Source organism: Bubalus kerabau, chromosome 5, assembly GCF_029407905.1.
Source record: "Bubalus kerabau isolate K-KA32 ecotype Philippines breed swamp buffalo chromosome 5, PCC_UOA_SB_1v2, whole genome shotgun sequence".
In the NCBI taxonomy this organism is placed as follows: Eukaryota; Metazoa; Chordata; class Mammalia; order Artiodactyla; family Bovidae; genus Bubalus; species Bubalus kerabau.
In genome coordinates, this window is record NC_073628.1 from 25,613,012 (window position 1) to 25,623,270 (window position 10,259).

Here is a 10,259-nt window from a genome sequence, read left to right on the forward strand (position 1 = left end):
TACACAGAAAATTATGAGGCACTAATGAAAGAAATCAAAGATGACGTAAACAGATGGAGAGATATTCCATGATCCTGAGTAGGAAGAATCAATATTGTGAAAATGACTATACTACCAAATGCAAACTACAGATTCAACACAATCCCTATCATTACCGATGGCATTTTTCACAGAACTAGAACAAAAATTTCACAATTCATATGGAAACACAAAAGACCCCAAATAGCCAAAGCAGTCTTGAGAAGGAAGAATGGAGCTGGAGGAATCAACCTTCAGGACTTCAGATTATACCACAAAGCTACAGTCATCAAGACAGGATGGTACTGGCACAAAAACAGAAATATAGGTCAATGGAACAAGATAGAAAGCCCATAAATAGACCCATGCACCAATGGGTACCTGATTTTTGACAAAGGAGGCAAGAATATACAAGGTGGCAAAGACAGCCTCTTCAGTAAATGGTTCTTGGAAAACTGGACAGCTACATGTAAAAGAATAAAATTAGAACACTTCCTAACACGATACACAAAGATAAACTCAAAATGGATTAAAGACCTAAATGTAAGACCAGAAACTATAAAACTTTTAGAGGAAAACAAAGGCAGAACCCTCAATGACATAAATCAAAGTAGGATCCTCTATGACACCTCCTAGAGTAATGGAAATAAAAACAAAAATAAGTGGGACCTGATTAAACTTAAAAGCATTTGCACAGCAAAGGAAACTATAAGCAAGGTGAAAAGAAAACCTTCAGAATGGGAGAAAATAATAACAAATGAAACAACTGACAAAGGATTAATTTCCAAAATATACAAGCAGCTCATACAACTCAATACCAGAAAAACAAGCAACCCAATCAAAAAGTGGGTAAAGACCTAAACAGATATTCCTCCAAAGAACACATACAGATGACTAACAAACATATGAAAAGATGCTCAACATCTCCCATTATTAGAGAAATGCAAGTCAAAACTACAATGAGATATTACCTAACACTAGTCAGAATGGCCATCATCAAAACGTCTACAAGCAATAAATGCTGGAAAGGATGTGGAGAAAAGGGAACACTCTTGCACTGTTTGTGGGAATGTAAACTGATACAGCCACTATGGAAGTCAGTATGGAGAGTCCTTTAAAAACTAATAATAAAATCACCATATGACCCAGCAGTCCCACTCCTAGGCATATACCCTGAGGAAACCAAAATTGAAAGAGACACACGTATCCCATTGTTCATTGCAACACTACTTACAATAGCTAGAACATGGAAGCAACCTAGATGTCCATCGACAGATGAATGGATAAAGAAGCTGTGGTATATACACACAATGGAATATTACTCAGCCATAAAAAGAAACACATTTGAATCAGTTCTAATGAGGTGGATGAACCTAGAACCTATTATACAGAGTGAAGTGAGTCAGAAAGAGAAAGATAAATACGCTGTTCTAACACATATATTTGGAATCTAGAAAAATGGTACTGAAGAATTTACTTACCGGGCAACAATGGAGAAAGAGACATAGAGAATAGACTTATAGATATGGGGGGAGGAGAGGAGAGGTTGAGATGTATGGAAAGAGTAACATGGAAACTTACATTATCGTTTGTAAAATAGATAGCCAACTGGAATTTGGTGTATGACTCAGGAAACTCAAACAGGGGCTCTGTATCAACCTAGAGGGGTGGGATGGGGAGGAAGATGGGAGGGAACTTCAAAAGGGTGGGGATATATGTATACCTATGGCTGATTCATGCTGAGGGTTTGACAGAAAATAGCAAAATTCTGTAAAGCAATTATCCTTCAATAAAAAATAAATTAATTTTAAAAAATAAAGGAAGGAAATTGACTCCGGATGTATGCTACTAGATGGATGAAGCTTGAGGAGATTATGTTAAGTGAAATAAGCAGCCACAAAAAGACAAATACTGTAGAATTCCAGCTATACAGGGTGTTTAGAGTAGTTAGATGACAGATAAGAAGGTAGGAAGTTGTTTGCCAGGGGCTGGGAGAGAAGAAGATATGTTTGTTACTCATTCCCAGTGTCCAACTCTTTACAACACCAGGGACTGTAGCCCACCAGGCTCCTCTGTCCATGGAATTCTCCAAACAAGAATACTAGAGTGGGTTGCCATTCCCTTCTCCAGAGGATCTTCCAGACCCAGGGATTGAACCTGGGTCCCCCACATTATAGCCAGAGACTTCTTTACTGTCTGAACCACCAGAGAAGACCCAGGGGAAGAGAGATTGTTGTTTAATGTATATTGTTTCCTTCTGCAAGGTGAAAAAGTCCTGAAGTTTGGTTGTGCTGTAGCATGAATGTACATAGCACTACTGAACTGTATACTCTAAATGGTTAAGATGATAAATTTAATGCTTTGTACTGCTTTTCCACTATTTAAAAATGAGGCTCCTTTGGAATAGACATGTACACACTGCTGTATTTTAAATGGATAATCTACTGCATAGCACAGGGAAGTCTCCTCAATGTTATGTGGCAGCCTGGACAAAAGGGGAATTTGGGGGAGAATGGATACATGTATATGTATGGCTGAGTCCTTTTGCTGTTCACCTGAAACTATCACGACATTGTTAATCAACTATACTCCAATATAAAATAAAAAGTTAAAAACATTAAAAAAAAAAATAAGCCTCCTTATCTGGTTCTCACATTTCCTGGGATTTTTGAGTTTGCTAGTTCTCTTTTTCCTTATAACTTTACCTACTCTTGAACCCACTCAAATCACTGTTAAATTGCTGAATACCTCAGTTTGGTGTTTGGTGTAGGCAGAGAAAAATCTGGTCTAAGGTAGGCTCCATTGGGGTATGCTTGGAGTTATCGTTAGTGTCCTTACTCCTTACCAGACAGAGTGAAATGTGATTGCTTTACAAGTATTATCTAGTTTAGCTTAAAAAATGCTGAGATCACTTTACTTAAGGTTAAACAGGGTTTAGGGATGTTGGATAAATTTCTGTGAATTTCACAGTTTTTTGTAAATAGAATTAGAATTCCATCTCAGATCCTCTTGCAGCTATCCTCAAGATAGCAATTTTGCAAAATTTTTGAAAGTAAGTATTTGGCCATTTACATACATACACCAAGGCTTCCCTACAGCTCAGTGGTAAAGATTCCACCTGCAGTGCAGGAGATGCAGGTTTTGGCTCTGGGTCAGGAAGATCCACTGGAAGAGGAAATGGCAACTCACTCCAGTATTCTTGCCTTGAAAATTCCATGGACAGAGGAGTCTGGTGGGCTACAGTCCATGTGCTCAAAAAGAGTCAGACAGTACTGAATGACTGAGTACACATACACACAGCACATACACATACACACAAACACACACACACACACCCCAAAACATCTTACCTCACTTTGTTTTTCCTTTCAATATCTCATATTATCTCTTATTCCTGTCTTCGAACCATGCAAGCAATCTCCTTTTCTATACCTTCTCTTTTTCCCACATTACTCAATGTCTTGTCTTCTTTATTTAATTTTCCTTCCAAGCCTTCCTAACCCTAATTTTAACCTTAACCTTGAATATACCCTTACAGACCAAGGTCAATTTAATGGTATTTACGTCCCAGGCTCAATTCTGCTGACAAAGATCCTTGACCGGAGTCAAGGCTCCAGTCTTCTCAGTGGTCACATACAGTTTGAGAGCTGGACCAGAAAGAAGGCAGAGTGCCAAAGAAATGATGCCTTCAAACTCTGGTGAGAAGATTCGTGAGAGTCCCCTGGACAGCAAGGAGATCAAACCAATCAATCTTAAAAGAAATCAACCCTAAATACACATTGGAAGGACTGACAGTGAAGCTGAAGCTCCAGTATTTCGGTCACCTGATGCGAGCCAATTTATAGGAAAAGTTCCTGATGCTGGAAAAGGTTGAGGGCAAGAGGAGAAGGTGGCAACAAAGGGTGAGATGACTGGATGGCAACATGAATGCAATGGACATGAACTTTGGCAAACTTTGGGAGATGGTGAGGGACAGGGAGGTCTGGCGTGCTGCAGTCCATGGGGTCACAAAGAGTTGGACACGACTGAGTGACTAAACAACAACAGCTTCGTAGTTAAAGGTATGGTTATCATCTTTTTTATTTGTACAGACTGCACAGTTTTTTTCAAGTTAGTCTTCATGCTTCAAAGTATTAAAAATAATCAAAGATAAATAGAATGGTAGGATTACTCACTTTAATAACCTTTTATCATTAGTTAGATGTGCAATGAAAATATTAGGTTTACTTTTCAAATTGAATTCCAGATGTACTTGGAATAAGGTAGCTACCTAAACACAAACTAAGATACCAAGTACTATAAAAAAAATAATAAATTTCAAATTATAGCTTAAAATTCTATACGACCTCTTAGAATGTTTCTTCCCCCATCTTCTCCTGGCTTAGGCCTTTATTTCCTTTACCCTTTGGAGGACTGCCCAACTCTATTCCATTGTACCCCATACCCTGGCCACAGAAGTGAGCATGAGATTCAGCCAAAGAAATCGTGTTTGAACCTGAGACTCCCAGAAGCAATGGGTGGTTGAGTCTGAATCACCTGATGGGCAGGCCCTGAGGATGCACCACAAGATCTTACTGCTGAGGAGCTGCCCTAGTTCCTAGCCTTCCATGAGCCCAGTTTTTCATCAATTTATTTAGTTTTCTAAGCTATCACAATTACTATTTCTTGCAATAAATCAATCCTATTGACACAAGTACCAAAATAACATGTTTGTATGTGTGTGTTAGTTGCTCAGTAGTGTCCAACTCTTTGTGACCCCATGAACTGTAGGCACCAGGATCATCTGTTCATTGGATTTTCCAGGCAAGAATACTGGAGTGGGTTGCCATTCCATTCTCTAGAGGAAATCCCAACCCAGGAATCAAACCTGGGGCCTCCTGTATTGAAGGTGGATTCTTTACCATCTGACCCACCAGGGAAGCCCCAAAATCACATAATTCATTAATTAAAACAACATATATACATGAAAAAGCAGTAAATACATAAATGTACCTATAAATATGTGATATCTGTGCCAAATGAATTTTTAAATTATATTATTATTCCATTAAAATATATTTTAAAAAGATAATCATAAAAGATTTCATCTTTAATCAGTTTCCTTCTCTTTCTGTCTTGTTGCTAAGGTGTAATTATACCAAGCAGTTAATTGCTTCCTTGCTTAATAGGCTCTCTGACTTGGGGGATTAACACCCAAAGGAAGACCAAGGTTACTTAAAGCTTGTTTGGGAATTATTGCAGTTCCTTCCTAGAGTCAAAGAGGAAATTATATTGCAAGAAAGAAAAGTACACTGATATTTTTTATATTCTGTTTGAAAGTGATGGGAAAAGAGAAGAATTCTGGAGGTCTACCAGCAGACTGCAAGCAGATGGGAATTCAGCAGGACAAGACTGCTTCGTCTTCCTGCAGTAGGAGAGAAAAGTGACATTCAACTCAAATAGCACCAGCCAGTTATGTTCCCTCTTTGCCTTGTTAGTTCCCAAATTTTGTGCTTTATTTTTTAAATATTGACTCTCACCCTCTCCCACCCATCATAACCACCAAAATAAAATAAAGTAAGAACAGAGCTAGAGCTAGATAGGGTTTTAGGCAGTAGAATTCATGGATTGATCTATGATTCGATGACTTCACTGTGTTGTAAAAGTTCAAGCAATTTGGAAAAGATATGAGATGTGTTCAAAAACGAAAATTGGAAAGGAGTCTCTAATATGCATACTCCTGGGCTGTCTACTGCCATAAAGTTGTTGTAGTTTAGTCACTAAGTCCTATCAGACCCTTTTGTTACCCCATAGCCTCCTAGGCTTCAGTGTGTGTGGGATTTTCCCAGTAGGAATACTGGAATGGGTGGCCACTTCCTTCTCCAGGGAATCTTCCAGACCCAGGGATAGAACTCGAGTCTCCCACTCCTCCTGCATTGCAGGTGAATTCAATACCACTGAGCCACCAGGAAAGTACTTTCTAGCCCCTCAATGTCCTTGGCAGAATTTCTAATTAACTTCAACATCATCTTGATGGTTAAACAAAGGTAATAGTTATTAGTGTCACTAAGCCATGTCTGACTCTTATGTCATCCCATAGACTGTAGCATGCCTGGCTCCTCTACTCCCCACTATCTCCCAAAATTTGTTCAAGTTTAAGTCTATTGAGTCATTGATGATATCTAACCATCTCACTCTCTGCCACCCTCTTCTTTTTCCTTCAATCTTTCCCAGCATCAGGGTCTTTTCCAATGAGTTGGCTCTTCAGATCAGATGGGCAAAATTTTTCAGCTTCAGCAACAGTCCTTCCAGTGAATATTGAGGACTGATTTCTTTTTGGATTCAAAGTGATGATGAATGTATTGGTATTGTGTCTGTCATAGCCTGCATCTTCATGCTTCCCTGTCTTTTGTCTCTCCTAGACCTTCCTCCCAAGAACATGAGGAACCACACAGAAGTGAATGAGTTCATCCTACTGGGAATACCTCAGACACAGGGACTGGAGACTGTGCTCCTTGTCATCTTCTCATTTATTTACCTCTTCACCCTGCTGGGAAATTTGCTCATTCTTCTAGCAGTTGTCTCCTCCTCGAACCTTCACACTCCCATGTACTTCTTCTTGGGACTCCTATCGATTTTGGACATGCTATTCCCCTCTGTCACCTGTCCCAAGATGCTATTCTATCTCTCTGGCCAGAGCCAAGCCATATCTTATAAGGGATGTGCTGTCCAGCTCTTCTTCTATCATTTCCTGGGTTCTACGGAAGGCTGCCTCTATTCTGTGATGGCTTATGATCGTTTTGTTGCCATCTGTCACCCACTGAGATATAAGCTCATCATGAGACCTGGAGTCTGTGTTGGTTTGGTGTTGGCAGCCTGGTTGGTGGGTTGTCTTCATGCCACTATCCTGACATCCTTTACCTTTCAGCTACCCTACTGTGGCCCCAATCGGGTGGACCACTTCTTCTGTGACATTCCTGCTGTCTTACCCCTGGCTTGTGCTGATAGCTCCCTGGCCCAGAGAGTGGGTTCCACTAATGTTGGCTTTCTGGCTTTAATGCTTTGGTTGAGTGTTTGTGTCTCCTACACACGCATTGGGATTGCCATTTTGAGGATCCGTTCAGCAGAGGACAGGCGGAAAGCTTTCTCTACCTGCAGTGCCCACCTCACTGCCATTCTCTGTGCCTATGGACCTGTAATCATCATCTATCTGCAGCCCACATCCAACCCTTTTCTCAGTGCCACGGTGCAAATATTAAATAATATTGTCTCACCCATGCTGAACTCATTAATCTATTCTTTAAGGAACAAAGAGGTGAAAAGCTCACTAAAAAAGGCATTCTATAATGTAGTATTTAGTGCTGTAGACTAAATTATGAGTTTTGTGAAGGATTTTAGATTTATTGTCTTTTAACACCCTTCTCCTATTTCTTCTTTTTTAAAAAACATTATTGTGGTATAGCTTTTTTACAATGTTGTGCTCACTTCTTCTGTACCTTAAAATTAATCAGCCATACCCACGCATGTGCTAAGCTGCATCAGTCATGTCCTACTCTTTGCAACCCCATGGACTAAAACCTACAAGGCTCCTCTGTCCATAGGATTCTCCAGGCAAGAATACTGGAGTGAGTTGCCATTTCCTACTCCAGGGGATTTTCCTAACCCAGGGATCAAACCCGTGTCTCCTGTATCTCCTCCTTTGGCAGGCAGGTTCTTTATACACACTCATATATCCCTTCTTTTTTGGATTTCCTTCCCATTTAGGTCACCACAGGGCACTGAGTAGAGTTCCCTGTGCTACAGTGCAGGTTCCTATCAGTTATCTATCTTATACATAATATCAATAGTATTTATATGTCAGTCCCAATCTCCCAATTCATCCCACCACCACCCCCCATTTTCGAATTGGTATCCATAGGTCTATTCTATACCTGTTTCTCTATTTCTTCTCTGCACATAAGATAATCTATTTCTTCTTTTTTGTTTGCCTTATTTTAATTTTTTTATTTTTTATTGGAGTATAGCCAGTCAACTATGCTGTGATAATTTCAGGTGAACAGCAAAGGGACTCAGCCATTCATATACATGTATCATTCTCCTCCAAACTCCACTCCCTTTTAAATGAATAAATAGTTCATGGAAAATGCTTCCTCACATTTGTCTTATTCACTGTTGTATCCACAGGACATGGCTCAGTGATCTAGTAAGTGCTATGCATGAGCTTATTAAGTGAATGAATGGGTACCACTTAACCTTTTAAATTTGATGTAATTTAATATTTATTTACTATAAACAGAAACATAATTTCAATAATTGGGAAACAGAACAACCACATACACTGATTAAAATACATATCTTCTTAAAGCAGAGGAAATGTAAAACCCAAATCTGAATGAACTCTAACCACTTTTCTCAATTCTCAGATCAGTGTTGTGATGACTGGCATGGCCAAAAAATTAAATCATTTTAAATCTTTCCTGTATCTAATACTTTAGTATGCTGCTGCTGCTGCTAAGTTGCTTCAGTCATTCCTGACTCTGTGCGACCCCATAGACGGCACCCTACCAGGCTCCCCTGTCCCTGGGATTCTCCAGGCAAGAACACTAGAGTGGGTTGCCATTTCCTTCTCCAATGCAGGAAAGTGAAAAGTGACAGTGAAGTCGCTCAGTCATGTCCGACTCTTCACGACCCCATGGACTGCAGCCTAGCACACAACAAAAAATTTTACTTAAAACATACATGCTCACACACACAAGCAAACACCAGTTCTTAAAATCTCACTCCATCAACAACACAACAACAAAAACAAAGAACTTGATTCCAAAAAGTGCACAGAAGACCTCAACAGACATTTTTCCAAAGAAGACATACAGGTGGCTAATAAACACATGAAAAGATGCTCAACATCACTCATTATTCAGATCAGATCAGATCAGTCTCTCAGTCATGTCCGACTCTTTGCGACCCCATGAATCGCAGCACGCCAGGCCTCCCTGTCCATCACCAACTCCCGGAGTTCACCCAGACTCCCGTCCATCGAGTCAGTGATGACATCCAGCCCTCTCATCCTCTGTCGTCCCCTTCTCCTCCTGCCCCCAATCCCTCCCAGCATCAGAGTCTTTTCCAATGAGTCAACTCTTCGCATGAGGTGGCCAAAGTACTGGAGTTTCAGCTTTAGCATCATTCCTTCCAAAGAACACCCAGGGCTGATCTCCTTCAGAATGGACTGGTTGGATCTCCTTGCAGTCCAAGGGACTCTCAAGAGTCTTCTCCAACACCACAGTTCAAAAGCATCAATTCTTCAGCGCTCAGCCTTCTTCACAGTCCAACTCTCACATCCATACATGACCACAGGAAAAACCATAGCCCTGACTAGGTGAACCTTTGTTGGCAAAGTAATGTCTCTGCTTCTGAATATGGTATCCAGGTTGGTCATAACCTTCCTTCCAAGGAGTACGTGTCTTTTAATTTCATGGCTACAGTCACCATCTGCAGTGATTTTGGAGCCCAGAAAAATAAAGTCTGACACTGTTTCCACTGTTTCCCCATCTATTTCCCATGAAGTGGTGGGACCAGATGCCATGATCTTTGTTTTCTGAATGTTGAGCTTTAAGCCAACTTTTTCACTCTCCACTTTCACTTTCATCAAGAGGCTTTTGAGTTCCTCTTCACTTTCTGCCATAAGGGTGGTGTCATCTGCATATCTGAGGTTATTAATATTTCTCCAGACAATCTTGATTCCAGCTTGTGTTTCTTCCAGCCCAGGGTTTCTCATGATGTACTTTGCATGTAAATTAAATAAACAGGGTAACAATATACAGCCTTGACGAACTCCTTTTCCTATTTGGAACCAGTCTGTTGTTCCATGTCCAGTTCTAACTGTTGCTTCCTGACCTGCATACAAATTTCTCAAGAGGCCGATCAGGTGGTCTGGTATTCCCATCTCTTTCAGAATTTTCCAGTTTATTGTGATCCACACAGTCAAAGGCTTTGGCATAGTCAATAAAGCAGAAATAGACTTTTTTCTGGAACTCTCTTGCTTTTTCTATGATTCAGCAGATGTTGGCAATTTGATCTCTGGTTCCTCTGCCTTTTCTAAAACCAGCTTGAACATCAGGAAGTTCACGGTTCACATATTGCTGAAGCCTGGCTTGGAGAATTTTCAGCATTACTTTACTAGCATGTGAGATGAGTGCAATTGTGCGGTAGTTTGAGTATTCTTTGGCATTGCCTTTCTTTGGGATTGGAATGAAAACTGACCT

At 40.2% G+C, this 10,259-nt stretch overlaps 1 protein-coding gene across 1 annotated transcript; it reads left to right on the top strand.

Annotated features, from left to right (window-relative positions):
• The first annotated feature begins 6,436 nt into the window (after nt 1-6,436).
• LOC129654197 (olfactory receptor 148-like) lies at nt 6,437-7,369 on the top strand. Its single transcript, XM_055583733.1, has one exon. It carries the CDS (start codon nt 6,437-6,439, stop codon nt 7,367-7,369), a length of 933 nt encoding a protein of 310 aa, XP_055439708.1.
• The last annotated feature ends 2,890 nt before the right edge of the window (nt 7,370-10,259 follow it).